Source organism: Bufo gargarizans, chromosome 7 (genome assembly GCF_014858855.1).
Source record: "Bufo gargarizans isolate SCDJY-AF-19 chromosome 7, ASM1485885v1, whole genome shotgun sequence".
NCBI lineage: Eukaryota > Metazoa > Chordata > Amphibia > Anura > Bufonidae > Bufo > Bufo gargarizans.
The window spans coordinates 143,185,618-143,209,258 of NC_058086.1; the positions used below are offsets into that span (position 1 = coordinate 143,185,618).

A 23,641-nucleotide genomic window follows, 5' to 3' on the forward strand; every position below is an offset into this window, starting at 1 on the left:
TTTATCTCTTGTTTCTCTGTATTTTTTTACATTTTCTATTTTTGTCTCTCTTTCGTTCTCCAAAATTCGGTGAAATTAAATCACCCAAAATTTTGATTCAGATCCACCTCAAATTTTTACAAAATTCCAGACAAACCAATTTTTTTACAATGGATTCTCTTACCTAGTTGCCGACAAATCAGAATTGTAGGTGCTGTGTGTAAGATATGATCACTTGACGAATGAGCATTTGCTTGATTGTCGACCCTTTTACATGGGTCAATTATCAGGGCTGAGCATTCATACAAATGTTCATCTTTGATGATTTTCCTGATGTCAGCCCATGTAAAAGAGCCCTTAGTATAATTGTAGAGTAAGGGAAAAGTAATAAGAGATGATAGTAGGACGCATGATTTATGGTAAAGTTGTTTGCAGATGGCATCGTATTAGGTTGGTGAGAAGATATAGGAAATATGACTCTCTAAATACTAGCTTATATAATGCATGCATTTCCTAATTTCCTTTCTTACTGTACAAGGACAGGAAGGATATCACTGAAAGCTTCCATATTTAGCTTCGAAATTTAATAATGTCTGGTCTGCTACTGTATGGTGCATCTTATATATTAAGAATTTCATACATCAGGTTGAAAAAAAACTCTATGAGGCGACACACAAAATTTACTGCTACATATTGTACAGAATATAATTAAGACTTCATCTTCTCAATTCCCTTGCTGTTGCATCCATCCCAATACAGCAAATTACGTCGGTACAGTTATAGGTTGACATTGACAATATTGTTTTTTAATGGGATCTTGATGGAAACTGTTGCAGAGCCCTATTACTCAATACTACCACCAGCTTATTTCAATAAAGTATAAGAGAACTCTGCCATAGAATGGTTAGTCTATTAGCTACAGTGATTGAGTCAATATGGACATAAGCAACACACTATACACGTTGCATAAAAGACTTTGTAAAACGTATTCACTGTAGGAATGTAAAGTGGTGGAACTGGATTCTGTATGGGACCAAAAAAGCTTTCTTATAAAGTACATTAGATGCTTCTTATTTAGGAGGATGGCGTAGGACACAATTGACATTGACCTTACAAGGACCCTATGCAGCAGCAAAATCCTTTTGTAAGTCACTTTTGTTTTTATATCCAACACATTTGGAGCACACACAGGCATCTCTTCACAGAAATCACACATCAGGAGCCACTTATTCTACTCTTGTAGTACATACACCGTTTGTATAAAAGAGCAAACAGTCATTGACAAGTGATGTAAACCAGTGAAGACTAGATTGACTAATGCTTTTATCTGCAGTTATGTTTCCAGAGACAATAGCATTATTCCTGGTCGCAAAAAGACAATTGTTATTTTTTATTCCCCAAACTCCTCCTGATTGTGCCTGCTGCTTCTGCCTCATTCATTCGATGTCTCCTTTGTATTTTCTCATCTATCACACTGCTCATCTGCTTTGTGTTTAAGTCATGTGGCCCTTTCCATTGCTTACATTTTGAAAGCCTGCAAACAATGAACTCATTTGTATCTAACTATATACTGTAGAAAAGAGAATCACACTCATTTTCCTGTGATGAGTGTTGGCTAACGATCCTTATTATGTTTGCTTGTTGTGATGATGTCATTTGATGCAGCTAGTGAAATGGGAGAAGGTCCATTTTGTTTCAACCAATGCATGACATCATCTAATTCAACTTGACTTCATGCTTACATCAAACATTTGATGTAAGGACTGATAATGAAAAGTCCTGTATCACAAATTGTCTGCTGTTTTGGGGAATATTATTACCAAAGTACAGTACAATGTTCCACCCAAAAGCAACAATAAAGATCCATATTTGCCAACTTATTCCCTTAAAGTTGAACTCATACCAGTCTTCACACGCAAGGCCTCCGGTGAAGGCTAATAATTCCTTATGGTCTACTAGCAATAAGTATTAATTCTACACATAAGTATTTAAAGTAAATGTGCCCCATAAAGAAAATCTTTTGGCGGAACCAATGGCTTATAAAAATACATACAAAGTTCAGATGTCTTCCTATTACTGTATCTCCAGTGCAGGCCAAACAAATTATCAAATTTGTTGCATTTTAGGGGAAGAACTACTGAGACAGTATCCAAAGAGGCTGCTAAATAGCCCACCTTCCACCCTTCCAGACAATATGACTATCTTGCCCAGCCCAGCTTAGATAAAAATATTTCCCATTTTTGTCATATTTGCAGCACCTGGTAAGTAGGTAAGTTTCAGAAAGGTACGCACTCACCGTGCATATTGTATATATACATGTACATTGTAAAGTATCTTCTGAAGCAACTGTGATCAGCAGCACATTTTCATGGACAGATTATCAGGAACAAGCATTTGTAGTATAATTGTGCTGTGTAAATCCGCCAGTAGTCTGGTAGAGCAGATCTTGAGGATCATCAGTAATGAGATGTTTTTTTAAACATGCAGTGTATTCATTGACTAGCACTAAATAGAAGAATATTGCCATTGCCCAGGAGCCGTGGTCTGCAAGAACTGCTGTCAGGGACTGAATTGCTTCAGCAGATATATTTTAAATTGTAAACACACATAATTATAGCCTTCTGTAAGCCAAACCCTTAGAGTAGGCTTCTATCCATGCTGATGACTGCCATCTTAAACTACTGCTTCATATAAAGTAATATAGACAATCTTTTATGACCATGTAACTGTCTAAAATTGGCAAACTTTTTGGGGATTTAGCGATAACTAGGATTTACTTCAATTAGAGATTACTTTATACCAGTTTTAACTGTGAAATAGGTATGAAGGCTCATTTTGAGGTTTTCTATGGGTCCCTAAGACTTCCAAATAAGCCCGGGTACATTAAAATTACATAGAAAAACTGGCTGCACAAACATTTTTTATTCATCAGGATGACAGTAAAAACATTACCTGTCACTTAGAATTTTCTCAAGGACTTTAGATACATAGTTAAATGGAAGCTAAAAGCAAACCCCTATGAGACAATTACCAATTGCCCTACTATTAGGAGAACTAAATTCCTTCCATCAGAATAAATCCTTGGATCAATAACCCTTCAAAAATATATCCTGCACAGGTTAGTATGCTTAGCATGCAGAGCTCAGCGATTAACCTCCTGGCTGATGTGAGGAGATGGCTGCTGACAGGTCTAAATGGGGCTAAAAAGTTTTTATCTTTTATTAACTATACCAATGACTATACAAGTTTTTGTATGTTCCTCTAGGAAAATGAGCCCCGAAAAGTAGAATCATTTTAAAGGAATGAGTTGGCAACAATGTGTAACAATATGTGTCCTTGACACATGGCTGGTGAGAGTTGTCTTGTGATGCCCCCCTTCTTAGTGAAATTAACCCTATTGTCATGGCTTCTTTACTAGCTGCAGGACACAAAATTGTTCTTTGAGACTCAATTTTCTAAATGATTTAGATATATTGTTTCCCCTTTCAACTACTGCAGACTAAGTATTGTAAGGCCATATTTTAAAAAATATTATTATTAATGGGGGACCTGTTTTGTAATTAGATGTAATATTAGTGGGGGAAAACAATCTAGAAATCTCTGTGGGGTTTGGGCTACAGCTAAAACATCTCTATACCTCAGTCTAACCATATCATAGTGACTGAGTACCTATCATAGTTCTATTACTACCAGGGGAACTAGTTATTGAACTCCATTAGTACCACCCTTGGTGATACCTAAGGCAACTCTGTTTTACTTCAGCATGATGTTCTGTCTGAAAATGATTTGGTCAGCACAAGTTAATTATAATGAATCCCCTCGAAGTTTCGATATCACAACATCATGCTGACATCTAGCACCATACCCCTCACATGGTCCTTACCAAGCATGCCTTCTCTTTCTCTCTCTCTTTCTCCCCCACCTCCTTCCTCACAAGATTGCTATTGCTACGGGCACTCCAACCGCTGCACTTACATCGAGATTGTAAACACGGCGGTCTGCGTGGGCTGCAGACACAACACCCGTGGTCAGCATTGTGAGAAGTGCAAGAAAGGCTTCCACAGAAATGGGTCTGCCAAACTGGATGATGTAAATGTATGCCTAGGTTAGTTTGCTAATGCTCCTCATGTTCCAGAAATCACACTTGCATGGTTGGGGGGAAAAGTTGTCCACATTCTCATGACTGTTTTTGATTTTTTTTCCTCGTATTTATCACATAGTAGGGTTTTGATTGGAGAAAGAGATTATTGTTTGATATTACTTCTTAGGTCTTTTACAAAAGTATATATCTTATCATAAAACATTACAGGTATTATGTATGATCTGCAGTCAGTCAGCATTCTCTATGAGGGCACGGTGTATAATTATGCAAACTAGGACAAGACAACAAATGTTCTTTAAACTTTTAGACAACAATGTTTTGGCCAAGATGCAATAGGAAATAGCAATAACTAAAACTGCCATAACAAGTAGTTGAAGAGGACTGTCAGCTGAATCCCTATATACTATCCAAGGCTTTGTTCACATCTGCATTGGAGGCTCCATTAGCGCCCTTTGTCACAGATTCTATAAAAAACAAAACAAATACTGGACAAAATAGCACAGCTTGCTGCACTATTTTGTTTGATAAAATGCTTGGTTTTCCAACCCAACACATTCCATTATAGCCACAGGGGTCCATTATAGCCACAGGTGCAGTTTATTTCCGTCATTTGATGGAAAAGCAACTTTCATTGCTTTCATTTTTATGCACCTAATAGAGGACAAGAACAGCAAAAACAAAGTGCTGATGTGAACCCAGCCAAACTTCTGTAGGCAGATCGTATGTATTATACTGTATGTATAATGTCACATAATCTGCTACTGTAATATTTTCATCTGGGGCATGGTGAACCAAGGTACTGCAATTGCTGTTTTCTTCTTAAGTTTAGAAACCCCATATTTTGTACATCAAAATTACAACTTCTCATCACAACATTGAGACGAGGATTTGGGTTCATGTGATTTAGTTGATATGTGTAACAGCACCCTGGGCATCAAAGGGGGTAAAAGCCGTTTAAGAGATATTCCCTTTCCAGATGCAAAGGCAGCTACTAAAGACACCAATCTCCCGAACTGAAAACCATATGAATGCTGCATACAGCCGAATAAGAAAAATCATATGACAGGTTTACACTCCTAGCAGTCGAACTGGCAGCATACAATAAATTCCCCCCAAGAATCAGACCAAGCTCTGTGTTGAGGGTAAAGCAGTTGACAGCCAGAGCTGTGTGTTTATTGTTCTTATATACACATTCTTACACATTAGTACCACCCACAGGGTTTTGTAAAACAACCAGTAAGAACATACAATACACTCAGACACTCCCACACAAAATCCTCCTCTCTGCCTGTGATACAATTATCTTACACAATGGGTTAATGTAATTATCACAGGCAGAAGAATACACAGTTTTACACAATGTCTTCTGTCCTGGAGACAATTGGGAAGTAATCCAATGTATCTCCAAGGGCAGAGGCAAAACTCCATTAGCCACATGGTAGCAAAAGACAATAAAAGACATAAGAATATTTAACATAGACATTTAACATATCCCCAGATGGCTTGGATCTGAGCGCTCAATATATCCGAACAGCGCTCAGATGCCACAAACACAGTCAAATTGCCATAATCCTGGGGCAAGAGGCTGGCAACCAGGCTTCTTTCGCCACAATATGTATTTGACATGGTGCTGGGATTTCCAGCTAAGAGAGGGGAAGAGTGAGCTGATTTATTTAAAATCTGAACTGCTGCTTACATAACTGCTGCAGATAGGTGGGCTCTAAACAATGACAAAATGCTATTTCTAGAGTTGCAAACAGCACATAGCAACATAGTATCTGTAACATAAAATGTAAATACTGCAGAATACCTACCGCAATCCATTTGAGCTGGTCTGTGGGTGTAGGAGTTGTAGTGTACACAGCCGATGATGACTCATTATATTTTACATATCTTCTTTTATTTTTTCTATTCATCTGTATTATTTCTATTCATTGAGTCAATTTTAAAATAGATGTAGTCCTTCTAATGATTTTAGAGGTGTTTTACACATATTAAATTCTGCATTATAGGTTATGAGTTCTGGATTCTATTGTGCATATTTTGTTCTTCTTGAAGACATTTCTCTTGGGGTTCTCACCTCCACCAACCATGACAGACATTTTACAGTTACTAATTCCTCTCCATAGACTTAATTAATGCATCTCATTCTAATGATCATTACCAGACTGCCCACCTTTGCTGTAACTTGACTCAAAGACGTGAGCGTCTGTCCAATCAAACTAAAAGCAAAAGCGAGAGGAAGATGAATACAAACCCTTATCACACCTTTGAGAAAAGTAAAGCATCTAGAAATGGGGCGAGACTCTTCATCTTAATTAAGATGAGCAGTTTACGTTGTGAGAGAAAAATAGGTGCTTGATTTACAGAATGACTGTAGGCTAAAAGTAAAACCTGCATAATACAAAGTTAACTATTTGAGACTTTCGTTTTACTACAAATGGATTTACCAATTGACAGATGCCCAGTAATTAAAATAATTAAATTATAATATCAATTAATACACTAAAGTGGCATTGAAAAAATGTTTCTTATTTTTATTATTTATTTTAAAGTTGTATCCAAAGGTTTTCCAAAACCTCTGGGTAGGTCATCAGTATCTGATCAGTGGGGGTCCAAAACCCAGGACTACAGCTGATCAGCAGCTGTTTGAGAAGGCCACAGCACTCCTGTGAGCACTTTGGACTTCTCACAGCTCACCAAGCACAGTGTTATTCGTTTTATAGTGGCTGTGCATGGTATAACAGGTCAGCCCCATTTACTTGAAATGGACTACAGTGCGCGTAGGCCATGTGATTGATAAAAATGGACTAACTTCATGACAGACTGGTACAGAAGGGGAGATGACTCTGCCCACAAGGGCTTACAATCTATATATATATTAAGAAAAAATATGAAATTTAGGTATGAGGATACTGTCAAAGTTTCTATTGCTTTTGACGCCAAGAGTAGTACAGTATGCAACATTTTTCCTCTAGTCAAAAAGACAGGAGCGGCAGCACAGAGGGCTTTTGAACTGGTGAGTATAGCTTTATTTATTATTTTAATACCTTTCACCTTAGACCTCCACTAGACCTTCTACTAGTTTTATATCCTGTTGTTTTTGTGTTTTGGTTGGCTGCAGGTAAGGTCTCAAGAACTGAACACTGTATTCCAGATGTGGTCTCATTAGAGCTGTATACAGTGGGGTCATAGCCTCCCTCTACTTGATATACCTCTAGCTATGAAGCCAAGCAATTCACTTAACCACCTTCATCCAACACTTGTGTGACATACAGTAGTTTAAGAATCAATAAGATTAGTTTGACATAATCCGCCCTCACGTTTTGGACCCAGTACCCATCTGACCAGTATTGCAGCCACATATAGGCATAGTACACACATGTCCTCTTCGCTGAAATTTATAGACATATGGAAATATAGTAGCTGAGCCAGCAACTGACTTAGAATTTAGAGAAGACAGCCAAATGTCTGTAATGTTCACTAGGGTTGAGCGAACCCGAACTGTAAAGTTCTGGTTCGTACCGAACTTTAGGATTTTTGGACCCCGGACTCGAACCCGAACATTTTAGTAAAAGTTGGGGTTCGGGTTCGGTGTTTGACTATTTTATGGCGCTTTTTGAATGTCTGCAGAGCAGCCAATCGACAAGTGTTTAACTCTGTGCCCTTAGAAGCCATCACAGCCATGCCTACTAATGGCATGGCTGTGATTGGCCAGTGCAGCATGTGAACCAGCCTCTATATAAGCTGGAGTCACGTAGCACTGCACGTCACTCTGCTGTTACTAGTGTAGGGGGAGGATGCTGCTGCTGTGAGGGGGAAAGAATCTTTAATCAGAAGTGCTTGTTAACTCAGCTATCTACCTAGATTTAATTTTACCCTGCCCTGAGCCTAGTGACACAGAAAAATAACTTTTATCCGTCTGTTAGTTAGGTGGGTGGCGGCGGCCATTTTATGCAAGCTCAGTGCACCAGCACAGCATGTGTGCTTTTGTGACATTCAAATCCTTAAATACTGCAATAATAATCTGACTTTAAAAAAACACACATTTTTGGCAATATCCTACATCTGGTGCCTTTGCAGCATTAGTCAGTGTGCAATTTAAGCTATAAATACAGCTATAATTTTCTGGGTTTTAAAAAACACCCTTTTTGGGCAAAATACTAAATTTTACAGCCCTTGCTGCATCTGTACATGTGAAATTCAAGCATTATATACTGCTGTCATATTCTGTTATTCAAAAAAAACACCTATTTTGGGCACAATACTTCATTTGCGGCCTTGTCTGCATCTGTCAATGTGAGATACACGCTTTAGATACTGCTGTGCTATTCTGGTATAAAAAAACACCCTTTTTTGGCAAAGTACCTAATATTGCAGCCTTTGCTGCATCTGTGATTGTTAAAAATGAGCTTGAAATACTTATTAAAAAAACACCCATTTTGGGCAAAATACTTCATTTGTGGCCTTGTCTGCATCTGTCAGTGTGAGATACACGCTTTAGATACTGCTGTGCTATTCTGGTATTAAAAAAAACACCCAATTTGGACAAAATACTTAATTTGCGGACTTGTCTGCATCTGTACGTGTGAAAATCACGCTCTATATACTGCTGTCATATTCTAATATTCAAAAAACACCCTTTTTGGGCAAAATACTTAATTTGCTGCCTTGTCTGCATTTGTTAGTGTGAGATACATACTTTAGATACTGCTGTGCTATCCTGGTATAAAAAAAAACACCCATTTTGGGCAAAATACTTAATTTGCGGCCTTGTCTGCATCTGTACGTGTGAGATACACGCTTTAGATAATGCTTTGGTATTCTGGTATTAAACAAACACCTATTTTGGGCAAAAAACAAAATTTTATAGCCTTTGCTGCATCTGTCATTGTGAGATACACCCTTTCGATACTGTTGTTCTATTCTGCTATTAAAAAAACACCTATTTAGGACAATTTTTTTTATTTTGCAGCCTGTGCTGCATCTGTCATTGTGAGATACACCCTTTAGATACTGTTGTTCTATTCTGCTATTAAAAAAAACACCTATTTAGGACAAAAATTTAAATTTTGCAGCCTTTGCTGCATCTGTCATTGTGAGATACACCCTTTAGATACTGTTGTTCTATTCTGCTATTAAAAAAACACCTAGTTAGGGCAAAAATCTTAATTTTCCAGCCTTTGCTGCATCTGTCATTGTGAGATACACCCTTTAGATACTGTTGTTCTATTCTGTGAGTAGGCTACAGAACCTTCAGCTGTATTTGGTCGGGCTTAATGCGGCTCTATGAATGGTGAGGCCAGAACAAGTACAGGCAATAGTGCCCCCAGTTCCTTTACATTGTCTCCCACCCAGTCTCCTGCTGAAAGATCAGAGTTGGCACCTGCAGCCGATGTCCATCAGTCTTTCATCTCACCCCCTTGCAAATCAGCCAAGCAGTCTGAGCCCCAAGTCATGCAGCAGTCTTTTCTGCATTTTGATGATTCTGCTAGCAGGGTTTCCCAGGGCCATCCACATAGCCCTGCCCCAGAAGTGGAAGAGATTGAGTGCACCGATGCCCAACCACTTATGTTTCAAGATGAGTACATGAAATACAGATGCCAACTGCTGTGGCTTTCGAAAGTGTGCAGACCAACAAGGAGGGCAGGGGTGAAGACTGTGTGGAAGATGATGTGGAGGATGATGAGGTCCTCGACCCCACATGGAATCAAGGTCATGCGAGTTACCTGTGTAGTTCGGAGGAAGAGGCGGTGGTCGCACAGAGCCACCAGCACAGCAGAAGAGTGAGCAGGGTGCAAAAGCGAAGCGGCCGTCCCCCAGACAGTACGCCTGCTACTGCCCACCGCAGCAAGGGACCGAGCACACCAAAGCCAGCTCCAAGGAGTTCCCTGGTATGGCAGTTCTTCAGACAATGTGCTGACGACAAGACACAAGTGGTTTGCAATCAGAGCCTGAAGCAAGTCATAAACGTTCTCAACCTCAACACAACCTGCATGACCAGGCATCTAAGTGCAAAGCACGAGCTGCAGTGAAGTACACACCTCAAAAACCAAGTAAGGTCTCTAACTCCTACTGCTTCCTCTTCTGCTGCAGTCTCGGCCTCTTCATCCACCTCTGGAGGGACAGTGGCACCTGCCACCCCGCAAACAGAGGATCTGCCAGCAACACCACCACCTGGGTCACCAAGCATCTCCACAATGTCCCACGGAAGTGTTCAGCTCTCCATCTCCAAAACACTGGAGCAGAAGAGGAAGTACCCCCTTCCCACCCGTGATCCCTGGCCCTGAATGCCAGCATTTCAATATTACTGGAGACACAGAGTTTTAAAAGCCTTATGGCATTGGCTGTCCCACACTACGTTGTGCCCAGCCACCACTACTTTTCCAGGCGTGCCATCCCTTTCCTGCACAACCAAGTAGGGGACGAAATCAGGTTTGCACTGCGCAACGCCATCTGTGGCAAGGTTCACCTAACTACGGATACGTGGACCAGTAAGCATGGTCAGGGACGTTATATCTCCATAACAGCACACTGGGTAAATGCAGTGGCGGCTGGGCCTGAGGCGGATAGCAGTTTGTCGCATGTCCTTCCACCACCGAGGATTGCAGGGCGCTTCAGTTTGCCTCATGTTGCTTCCTCCTCCTACTCCGCTTCCTCATCCTCTACCGGCTCCTCATCCGGTCAGCGTAACACCTTCACCACCAACTTCAGCACAGCCAGGGGTAAACGACAGCAGGCAGTTTTAAAACTTATCTGTTTGGGGGACAAACCCTACACATCGCAGGAGCTTGCGACGGGCCTTGAACAACAGACCAATGAGTGGTTGGTGCCAGTGAGCCTCAAGCCCGGCCTGGTGGTGTGCGATAATGGGCGAAATCTCACAGCAGCTCTGGGACTAGTCGGTTTGCCACACATCCCTTGCCTGGCGCATGTACTGAATTTGGTGGTGCAGAGCTGCTGCATAAAGTGCGGGCCATCTGTGCGCGCTTTCAGCATTTTCACCCTACTGCTGCTCACCTGTCAGCGCTGCAGCATAACTTTGACCTTCCCGCTCACCGCCTCATATGCGACGTGCCCACCAGGTGGAACTCCACCTTGCCTAGCTGGCCAGACTGTGCAAGCAGCAGCAGGCGATAGTGGAGTTTCAGCTGCAGCACGCACAGGTGAGTCGCTCTGCGGAACAGCACCACTTTACCACCAATGACTGGGTCTCCATGCGAGACCTGTGTTCCTTTTTGCGCTGTTTCGAGTTCTCCACCAACATGGCCAGTGCCGATAACGCCTTTCTCAGCGTTACTATCCCACTTCTATGCCTCCTTGAAAAAACTTTACTAGCGATGATGGAAGAGGATGTGGCACATGAGGAGGAGGAGGAGGAAAAGGGATCATTCCATAGGGTTTCCAGCCAGTCATTCACAAGTGGCTCTGAGGATGGGTTCCTGCACCCATAAACGCCAGGTACACAATTGTCCAGCCAGGGTACATTTCTGGAGGATGACGAGATGGAGGAGGAGGAACAGTGTTCACATCAGGGTGGCACCCAAGCCAGCTCATGACCATCACTGGTGCGAGGCTGGGGGGATACAGAGGACACAGATGATACACCTCCCGCAGAGGACAGCTTTTGTCCATTGCCTCTGGGCAGCCTGGCACACATGAGTGATTACATGCTGCAGTGTCTCCGCAACGACAGCTGAGTTGCCCACATTCTAACTTGTGCTGATTACTGGGTGGCCACGCTGCTGGATCCCCATTACAAGGACAACGTACCGTCCTTAATTCCGTCACTGGAGCGTGATCGTAAGATGCGCGAGTACAAGCGCACGCTGGTAGACGCGCTGCGGGTTCGGGGTCAAGTTCGGGTCAAGTTCGGGTCCCGAACTCAAACTTTTTTGTGAAGTCTGGCCGAACCTGTCAAACCCGAACATCCAGGTGTCCTCTCAACTCTAATGGCTGAAAAAGATCACTAAAGGGCCCTAGGCGCCTAAGGTGTTGGACGCCCCATGTCAGATGCCCCATCTGCCTTCCCTATAATCTGTCCCTGTATAAAATTGATTACTTAATATTTTCTTTCCTTATCACTTAATTAGATTGTGTTGTGCACTTTATCAAACTGAAAAATGTGATGTTTTTCAGACATGTCAAAGGCACAATTATTGGGTCTAATTTGTCATTACTAACCTTTCCCCCTCCAAATAAAATCTGGTATTTTTGCTTATAGCAACCAGAGCTAGGCTTCAATCTTTTAAATTGTTTTTGAAAATGTTGTGGTCTAATCATTTTGAGAATTTGAAGGGGTGTGTGTGCTCAGTGGCCCCCTCCAATATCATCTTCTCACATTTTTGTATCATATGTTTAAACACAATTTAAGTAATACAAATAAAATTCAGCTAGGTACTGTATATAATAATGTCCCTTATTTGTCTACATACTCTATCTGTTGAATGATCAGTTTGTAGGGGTAAGGGATAATAATGCTGATAAAGAATAGGTTACCGAGTCTTCCTTTATGTTTTTTGTACACTGCAGATTTTTACAAATAAACCAACTCTCATGGGAAGCATTCATAAAATATGCATGGAGCGTTCTGCGTGTCCCCTGTTTTGTGGTATGTGACATGGTACAGAATGATCTGCTGCATTCCAAGCCAAAGAGTTTTGTAAATCTGTAAATCTCAGGCAGAAATAAGACTGTGCCTCAGGTAATTTGTTCTCAGACACGAAAATATTTAGGTAGAGCTTAAGTCACAATACTCAATCGTAGAAACAGATCCTCACCTATAATATCTGGCTACAGCGCAGTGGCATGTTACAATAGTATAACATGGAAAATGTACTTGTTAACTTTTTTTCATTTCATTCCTGTGGCATGATCATATTTTGTACCTCTATTCAGAGAATGTTCTCGTAGGCTAGGGTTCCAGAGTCTGCAGGTTGCAACATTACCATAGCTTCAAAGATTCCTAATGGAAAAGGAAATTGCAAACTACCATTTCAAAAATGAAATGGTCTCTTGATACTTTTTTTGCACTGGAGAATATTGAATTCATGCCAACTTTTTTAATCGGCTTCCGGGACGTTTTTGGAGTAAGAATAGATCACATGCAGGAACCATGTGTCAGGGTGAATTTCACACATAACGTATTTGCTGCAAAACATTTTAGCAACTGTGCCATTCCTCTGAATGGAAACCATATGTTTGCTACAGAAATATCCTCATCAACATGAATGAAGCCGATTTTGAGACAAATTAGTGCAACAAATCTGTCTGTGAATAGAGCTTAGAGATGATATTTTGTTTGTTGGAGCTGGTAGACCATTGGATTGTACAGGTTGGAGTCTAAACCTGCCTGTAATATTGTTCCTCATATTTACAAATTTGACACCTTATCGTGCCCTCACTATAGCAGTAATAGACTGACATTCAACCGATGTCTCTGGTTGTCCAAAAGTGGTTGTCCCATCTCGCCATTTCCATGGCAAGATGGCACTAAGCACCAGTCCCACGTGGCCAGGCTTATGGAAACAGGCGACAAAGCCAGTTCCCTACTGTGTACATTGTAGTGAATGGGAGCTACACAAACAGCATAGCAGAGCTAGTTGCACCGCTTTTAAAACTTGCTGGCTGCTTGTCTGTTTCCGCAAGCTCATCCACCTGAGGCCACACTTAGTCACATCTCGCTGAGAAAACAGCGAGATGAGACAACAACCCCTTTAAGATAGGGAGCTCCTGCAAACTGTTTGGATATGTGGCCTGGACTATTCCCATTCTGTAAGATTACAGAAAAAAACACTGTGGCACTTGTTTATTTAATAAAAATTCACCAAAAAGCCAATTCATTTTGTGCCAACTTTGTTATATAGAGTCTGATGGCCATAGTGATACTTGTGCTAGTAATACAGTACATTTCAAAATGTGTTGCTAGGTTCCTAGTAAGAATGCCAAGTACTTAGCAAGACTGCATGTTGTTATAAGACTGGAAAGGGGGATATATCTCAAGCTAAACCACCTCTCGAAATTTTAGGCTATTTTGAGTCCCTGGATTGATAGATTTGGAATCTGTAGTCCATGGTTGGCACTTACTAGGGGAGTCATGCATCTATAATTGAGGGGGAGTATAATACTAGTGAACCTGGACTTATGACATTGTGGTGTGTACCTAAAACTAACTAAGGATATGTGCTGATTATTGGGCCTTGCTGCTACCCCGGGGGAGCCCCTTCGATCTCCTTCTCTTCAGGGAGCCAACCCTGAATCTTTACTTCTCCTCTTCTTCCTGGATCTTTGATAGCCAACTGTTACTGTGATTGTCTCAGGAGGGGTGGGGGAGGGGGGAGTTAGTTGTGGGCTTGCACTTGATTAATACCGATGTGTCAATTATGATTGTCGTGCCAATACTATATCCTAATATGTCTGAACTGTTTTAGACACTGTAAACATGATGTGCATTTTGTTTGTTTTTGGAAAAAAACTCAATAAAAAGATATCTGATTTAAAAAAAAAAAGAATGCCAAATACCAAAGACATTGTACAAGTTCAGTTTGATGGTGCTATCCATGGTACTAAATCTCAGGAACACAGTCCTAATGCTGAATTCTGGGGAGTGATAAATTAGAGGGAACCTTTCAGGCTTCTGGACTGCTTATACTGTAGTATTTTAACAGGTGGCTTATGTTATCCCAGAAGGTGTTCTTATATGGTTCTTCTGTCTTCCAAATGCAACAAAAATAATCTTAATTCACAGCTCCTGCTGTATGATAATCAGAGGTTTGAAGTCAAGGAGGCTGGCACCTTCTTATCTGAAGGCAAGGTTGCTGTGATTAAATCCAACCACTTCTCTATTGATTGGGTTTGGATTTGGGCACAGCAACCTTGACTTCAGGCAAGAAGGTACCAGCTTCTTGATACTAATATTGTGCTGACAGGTACTGGTTCCCTTTAAGATACATATTATGTTATTAACCATGGTTCTTAGACCTGTTTGCTGGCTTCATATTGAGACACTTGGATTAGATTGTGTGAGTTAAAGGCTATGAACACTTTCTTATGATTGCATGTTACTCATTTTAGGATAAGAAACATCCTTTTTCAATTGGTTTTTATTACATTTTTTCAACAGTTTTTGTCCTACAGGGTTAAGCTTCAGCCAATCTGCAAAGTATCTTACTTTCAGTTCCAAACTGAGCAACGAGGTTCCTGGTCTGACCGCTGGATGTATAGCCCTTGCCTCTGAATACCTGACAGATCATAAATATTGATTATAGCTAAATTCCTATCACCGAATAAGAATATGTTGTAAAAGAGTGCATTTATATATTTTTTTTAATCAAGTACATTTGAAATTAGTTAAATGTAATCATAAAATAAAATCTCCCTTCGAAGGTCTTCATAGTCTTTAAGGCCTTACTGTGCAGCCCTGAACTGGAACAAAATAACCTAAGTGTAGTTAATTGTAAAGAAAGTATCCTATGGCTTCTTCATGCTTTAAATGGCAGCTGGGAGCATTTGTTTAGCATGGTAACATATCTAGATAAATCTAAAGAATCATAGAATATTCTATGTGGTTTATGTAAGTATATATATACCACTGAGGAAGGGGGCAGTTGTATACCCAGAAACGCGTTTGGTTCTAAAAGACCCATCCTGACATGTCAGTTTGAGATTCCCTGGATGAATCAGAACATTGTGCTATTTTTATATACCATTGGATGGTTATTTCATTGGATTTACTTCCTCCATATTCGATTGAGGCTATCAGAATCATCATGACCACGTGACACATCACGTGACAAGCCAGCATTTCCCACCTTTGTTTGGTGTGGCTTTCGTTTGGGCCCGTAACAGCAGGACGCATTACTTACTGTGAGGACGGTATTTCCATCTGAAGACCTCGGGACAGGTAACAAGTGGTGTTGGTCTCGCACAGCCGTGGGACGCCTCGGCGTGTGGGTTATCATTACCGCACCACATTTACCGAACTTTGTTTGGATTTTGGTTTTTTCAGAGTCAATCTGTGCACATCCATGGTGTTTCATATGCATCAGCCAGTTTGAAGTTGTATTGACTTTATTCATCATTTTCAGGACGTTTTATTCTCTTAGGAAATACGCTCCCAAGCACAAGCACTTAATATAGAGTATATTTCCAACCAAGCCCCCCTTAACTGGACTCTCATTTTTGTTTTCCGTTTTTATATTGTATTGTATTCTGATGTTTATTAAATGTTTTTACTCATACTAATGATATTTGTTCCTTATGCCCGTATGTGAGTGCTCGGACTATACTACATTTTTTATTTTATTTTTTCCCTTGTTGACTAGGCGGGTCAATTTAGTTCTTGTAGCACCACTGCACGATTTAGGCCTCAATATATATATATACTTTCTATAAATAAAATATATCCATGTATTTTGAGCGGAGTCTGAGCTGCAGCTGCACAGACGTAAATTCACAGCTCACATTCTGCTCCTTGTTTATTTTCTTCACTTGCCTGCTGGCAAATTCATTAATTAAATTCTCTAATAGAAGTGAATTATCATTTAATGCCACCTCAGCTAACAGCAGAGAAGCAATTTCCACTCTCCATCATCCCCTTCTTTTCTCCACAAGGATTATCGCAAGCGACTATAAACAGACGGCGTACTTTATGTGACTGAATGCACGCGAATGGGTTTCGCTTCTCGCTTTTTATTATTTAACAATAAAGCTGTGTTCACATAGGACATTTGTGTGCTGCTTAGTGATCAGTGTTATAGTACCTACACAATGATCACAATGTGGTGCTATGGATGAGCCACCAATGTGATCCTCTAGTGCAGAAGCCTAAAATATGATCCCGAGCTGCCTCAAAGTTATAAGCTTGGGCTTGGGAGGAGAAATATGGAACCAGAGAGAACAGTAGAAGGACAGCAGGCCGAAAAGACAAGAGGAGATTGTTGGGAATGATAAAATGTGTACCGTACTCTGCACAGCACGCACATGAGGCTTCCTTGAGGCACTGGACACAGTGATCATACAGCTTCTACTAATATTTATTACTAAAGGTCAGGGCTCCATTCTCCTGCATGCAAGGTGAGAGCTGATGTCTAAGGCCATAGGGAATGTGAAATATGTAGTGGTCGATCGTCTCACCTTCTGGGGGGCAAATGTTAAAACACAGCATACTGAACCTTATTTCTATTAAAGCTATGACCAAAGCCCCTTAGATACATTACTTATTGGTGCAAGACAATAAGAAGAGAACAGCTCTATGTTGGTTGAAGGGGGACGGGACCACTCACCACCTCTGACCCTTATAGCTGCATGAAAACTTTAGTCAAATGGAAATTATTCAAATAAGTTACAAAATGCAATAAATAAGTTTGTATACAAAGATTTCTTTTTTTAAGTATTTGGTACACTATATGGTGCCATTAAAACTTGCCCCACAAAAAATAAGCCCTCATATGGGCTACGGCTGATATAAGCTAAGGCTGCTTTCACACAAGTGAGTTGTACACTCCCGACTCGTGAGTATCAGACAGCTCCCGTCATGACCTTCCAGCCCTGACGGGGTCACATAGCATTATATTGATTTGTGATGCTATATAACCCTTAGAGGTCTGGAATGTATTGGATAACACTGACAGCATTATGCCACATGGACCCTGTCAGTGCTGGGAGTTGAGGACGGGAGGTCTCTGATACTCACGCTCCGAGTCCGGAGTATGCAACTCGCTCGTGTGAAAGCGGCCTCAGGTTATGGCTCTTGAAAGGTGCCAAGTTAAAAATGAAAGCACAAAAAAGTTAAATTGTCCCGGTACTTAAATGGAAAAAGATCATTTCTAATGTGAATTTCTGAAATAAGCGGAACAAAAATTTTAATACCACTAGCGTTAAAAGGTACAGTAGTACAAATGAAATTAGACAGACACCGACTAGTTAGTAAATACCAGGCAAGCATAATGGCGCAAAATGCAGTAGGATGCCATATACTAGCCTATGAGGCACCAGGACGCTCCACAATCGCTATGTTACCTCTGTCTTTGCCATGTAAGCTGAGCAACTGTTTGTGAAAGAATGAACAGTACTGTACTTTGTAAAAATGTGTTCTATATGAATGAAGCATGGGATGAGTAGATATTGCCACCTAGTGCTACAAGTGAAAAATGCAGGTACAGAATGAAATACACATAGCAATGAATGAGATGCTTGGATAGATAGATACAGTGAGGAACAGAAGTATTTGAACACCCTGCACTTTTGCAAGTTCTCCCACTTAGAAATTATGGAGGGGTCTGAAATTCACATTGTAGGTGCCTTCCCACTCTGAGAGACAGAATAAAAAATTTTAATTCTGGAAATCACATTGTATGATTTTTAAAGAATGTATTTGTCTTGCACGGCTGAACATAAGTATTTGAACACCTGAGAAAATCTGTGTTAATATTTGGTACAGAAGCCTTTGTTTGCAGTTCCAGAAGTCAAACGTTTCCTGTAGTTCTTGACCAGGTTTGCACACACTGCAGCAGGGATTTCGGCCGACTCCTCCACACTGATCTAATCTAGATCTGTCAGGTTTCGGGGCTGTTGCTGAGCAACACAGAGTTTCAGCTTCCTCCAAAGATGTTCTATTGGATTTAGGTCTGGAGACTGGCTAGGCCACTCCAGAACCTTGATATGCTTCTTACGGAGCCGATCATTGGTTATCCTGGTTGTGTGCTTCGGGTCGTTGTCATGTTGGAAGACCCAGCCACGACCCATCTTCAATGCTCTGACTGAGGGAGGTTGTTGCTCAAAATCTCACAATTAATGGCCCCATTTATCCTCTCCTTAAAACAGTGCAGTCGTCCTGTCCCCTTCGCAGAAAAGACCCCCCAAAGCATGATGTTACCCCCCCATGCTTCACAGTAGGGATGGTGTTCTTGGGATGCAACTCATCCTTCTTTTTTCTCCAAACACAACGAGTGAAGTTTAGACCAAAAAGTTCTACTTTGGTCTCATCTGATCACATGACTTTCTCCCATGCCTCCTCTGGATCATCCAGATGGTCATTGGCAGACTTCAGACGGGCCTGGACATGTGATGACTTGAGCAGGGAAACCTTCCGTGCAATGCATGATTTTCAACCATGACGGCGTAGTGTTCTACCAACAGTGACCTTAGAAACTGTGGTCCCAGCTCTGTTCATGTCATTGACCAGCTCCTCCCTTGTAGTTCTGGGCTGATTCCTCACCTTTCTTATCATCAGTGATACCCCACGAGGTGAGATCTTGCATGGAGCCCCAGTCCGAGGGAGACTGACAGTCGTCTTTAGCCTCTTCCATTTTCTAACAATTGCTCCAACAGTTGATCTATTTTCACCAAGCTGCTTGGCAATTGCCCCGTAGCCCTTTCCAGCCTTGTGAAAGTCCACAATTTTTTTCTCTGGTGTCTTTTGAGAGCTCTTTGGTCTTGCCCATGGTTGTAGTTGTCATCTGATTGACTGTGGGGTGGACAGGGGTCTGTAAAGAGCTCAGACAGGTGCTACTAAGTTAGATTTATAAGTGGAGTAGAGGTGGACTTTTTAAAGGCACATTAACAGGTCTTTGAGAGCCAGAATTCTTGCTGTTTCTTAGGTAATCAAATACTTATGTTCAGCAGTGCAAGACAAATACATTCTTTAAAAATCATACAATGTGATTTCCTTTTTTTTTATTTTTTATTCTGTCTCTCAGAGTGGGAATGCACCTACAATGTGAGGTTCAGACCCCTCCATGATTTCTAAGTGGGAGAACTTGCAAAATCGCAGGGTGTTCAAATACTTCTGTTCCTCACTGTAGATAGATAGATAGATAGATAGATAGATAGATAGATAGATAGATTTGATAGATGATAGATAGATAGATTTGATAGATAGATAGATAGATAGATAGATAGATAGATAGATAGATAAAAGAGCAGCAAAGTAGTTATCACTCGTGCCTTGCTATATACTGTATGTTGCTGCTATATAAGTGGTCAAAATATATAGTACACAAGTACTGTAAACCTGAGCGATGCTCTACTTATCAGCCCACAACATACTTGCACAATAAATTCCACCCCTCTCAATACTGTCCACAGCTATCTACTTCTTGGAATGTATATCTTTTAAGGCTTATGGATGCTATCATTAAAGGGACTGTGTTATCACAAAAAGTCCAGTTGTTTAAATCAAGTTTTGTGTTAAAACTATTTTTTTTTAAATTTTCCTTGTCGCTATCTGTATTAAAGTGTGTCTTAAATCTAGCATTTTTCACGCTGATTATGTCATAATAAGGGTCCATTGACACGGTCGCAAAATGGGTCCGCATCCGTTCCGCAATTTTGCGGAACGGGCGTGGGCCCATTAATTTTCAATGGGGCCACAAAAGATGCGGACAGCACACAGAGTGCTGTCCGCATCCCCCCTTCCGTTCTGTGGCCCAGCAAAAAAGCCACGGACAAGAAAAGGCATTTCTATTATAGATGCGGAAAGCACATGGCCGGTGTCCGTGTTTTGAGGATCCACAATTTGCGGACCGCAAAACAGTTGCGGACGTGTGAATGTACCCTAAGATTCCTCTTCTCAGCTGTCATCTTATTATTATCAGAGTCAGGATTGCAGAAAAAAAGGTAACACCAAGATATAGCTAACAAAGGATCACAACATTCACAAGAGGTGATGGTCACAGCTCACATCCTCCCCCTCCCTGCACAGTGACTTCTGCAAAGGTCACAGAGCATGCCCAAAACAACATCATAGAAGTGAATGAGTCATCTTCAGTCTACAGGTTCCTATGGACTAAATGCCCTATTACACCTGAAGATAATCGTGCAAATTATCGTTAACAAGCATTCCTATGAATGTTTGCTAGCGATGATCTGGCAGTGTAATACTGCCGCCAATTACCAAATGAACGAGCAAACACTTGTTCATCGGGTAATTGGAATCTTTTAGCAGGTTTAAAGATCCTCGTTTGTCGGCACGATCTGCTGCTGTCAAACGGTGATTCAGTATGGGGATGAATGATGGCATTTCCTACCTATACTGAGGAGGAGATCACTGCATGTAATAGCAGAGGTCTCCTCCGCTAGCGAGCAGATGATTGTCGGGAAGGAATGCAGGTGTAATATGACCTTAAGTGGCTGCTGTAAAGTATATCTCAGAAAGCTGCAGCATCACCTTCATCATATTCTCATATTCTGGTAATGTCCCCTGGTTTCCATATAGATATTACGTTATATATAGAATATATTATACTATTTATATATAATGTGTGTATATATATATATATATATATATATATATATCAATCACTATAATATGCTTATCAATTCTTTCGGGCATGCATATGTCAACCATATGTTACAAACTCTGTCATTAATGAAATTGTTAGTTTCTCCTGCACTAAGAAGATTATAATAGGATTTGTGAGGAAATATAATCCTGTCTTGACATATGAGCCATAACCATAAAAAAATTAAATGTCAAAACTAGCATATGCCCAAACTATAAGATCAGATGTTGTATTTACTGGATACATATCAGACACAAATAGTACAGCACTTATGGATAATTCCAGAAGCATGCTCGTATGGGGAGATTCATCAAACCTGGTGCAGTGGAAAACTGGCTTAGCTGCCCATAGCAACCAATTAGACTGAGCCTTTCATTTTCCAAATGAGCTCTGTAAAATGAAAGGTGGAATCTGATTGGTTGCTATGGGCAACTAAGCTAGTTTTCCTTTCCACAATTCTTAAAGGAGTTCTCTGGGAATTAATAAAATAAAATTACTAAAAAATACTTTAACATTACTTTATTACAAATATACTGTATTTTTCGCCCTATAAGTTGCACCGGCCCATAAGACGCACCTAGGTTTTTGAGGAGGAACATACGAAAAAAAAATGTGTGCTTTTGGTGGGTTTGAACTAATGGTGGTCTGTGCATGACACTATTATGGGGGATCTATGGATGATGCACTGTTATGGGGTGGGGGATTTGTGGATGGCACTGTTATGGGGGGAGCTGTGGATGGCATTATGATGGGGGTCTGTGGATGGCATTATGATGGTGGGGGGATCTGTGGATGGCATTATGATGGGGGGATCTGTGGATGGCACTGTTATGGGGTGGTGGATCTGTGGATGACACTGCTATAAGTGTCATCCACAGATCCCCCCATAACAGTCCCATCCACAGATCCCCCCCATCATAATGCCATCCACAGATCCCCCCCACTATCATAAGTCCATCCACAGATCCCCCACCATCATAATGCCATCCACAGATCCCCCCACCATCATAATGCCATCCATAGATCCCCCCACCATCATCGCAGACTGCGATGTAAATTGCCAGCATTCGCCCCATAAGACGCAGGGGCACTTTCCCCCCACTTTGGTGGGTCGAAAGTGCGTCTTATGGGGCGAGAAATACGGTATTCCCAAATACATTTTATTAGTTATAATGGCTCATTTTTTCTAGGGAGTAATCGACAGGGGAAATAAAAAGGCCACCGTCCTATTAGCACACACAAAACCTGTCCTAATGAGTCACACAGCAGGACAAGTTATTTCCCAACACTGAGCTAAAGTGCTACCTCATCCTCCAGCTGATATAATCTTTAGCTGAAACTCTGCAGGAATAAAGTTCATGAGGAGACATGAAGTACAGAGAGGCGTCACTGATGACATCACCACGCCTAGCCAACTTGGTAACGTGGTGACATCATGAGCAAATGGATGAGGTCAGTCTGGATTGTTTTTTTACTGCCATTTCAGGAAGAATAGATTAGTTACCACGAAGCTAGAGGAAATTCGGCTTTGGCAAATCAAACTTTTCCTGAAATCCAGATCAATTTTTATTCATTTGACTTTGATTTGCTCAACTCTAACTGCAACAACCAGAAGACACCTACATGAAGATAAACTATTTACAAGAAACCCTTGTAAAGTATCAGTGTTGGAACATTCTATGGACAGATGAGATTGTTCTTATTTGGTCTAAAGGCTGCAGACAGTTTGTGAGACTGAATTCAAGCCGAAGTACACTAGACGGTAAAACATGGAGGTGCAAGAAAAAGGGTTTGGGGATGTTTCTCATACTCTGGATTCAGGCCCATTTATCACATACTAGGCACCACGGACCAGTTTGAATATATCAAAATACTGGAATAAGTCGTGCCGCCTTATGCTGAAGAAGAAATGCCCTCAAAATGGGTATTTCAGCAAGAGCACGACCCTAAACACACCAGCAAGCAGGCAGCATCCTGGTTCCAGACCAACAAAATTGAGGTTATGAAGTGGCCAGCCTAATCCGCAGACCTCAATCCAATTGAGAGTTTGTGGAGTGACATCAAAAATGCTGTTTTTGATGCCAAACCCAAGAATGCAGAAGAAGTGTGGAATGTAGTCCAGTCAGCTTGGGCTGGAATATCTGTTCGCAGGTGTCAGATGTTAGTTGACTCCATGCCACACAGATGTAAAGCAGGTGTCAGACATAAAGGTTATGCATTATGCAACTAAAAATTAGTTCAGTGATTAACAGAAAAGCTAAATCTGGAAACAAATTTC

At 41.0% G+C, this 23,641-nt stretch overlaps 1 protein-coding gene across 1 annotated transcript in view; it reads left to right on the plus strand.

The window, feature by feature from the left end:
- Positions 1-23,641, plus strand: part of NTNG1 (netrin G1) — a 320,710-nt gene that overhangs the window by 271,836 nt on the left and 25,233 nt on the right. Inside the window, exon 8 of the mRNA XM_044302426.1 lies at positions 3,917-4,084. Within this exon, the coding sequence (XP_044158361.1) occupies positions 3,917-4,084 (168 nt within the window). The remainder of the gene's footprint in view (positions 1-3,916; positions 4,085-23,641) is intronic.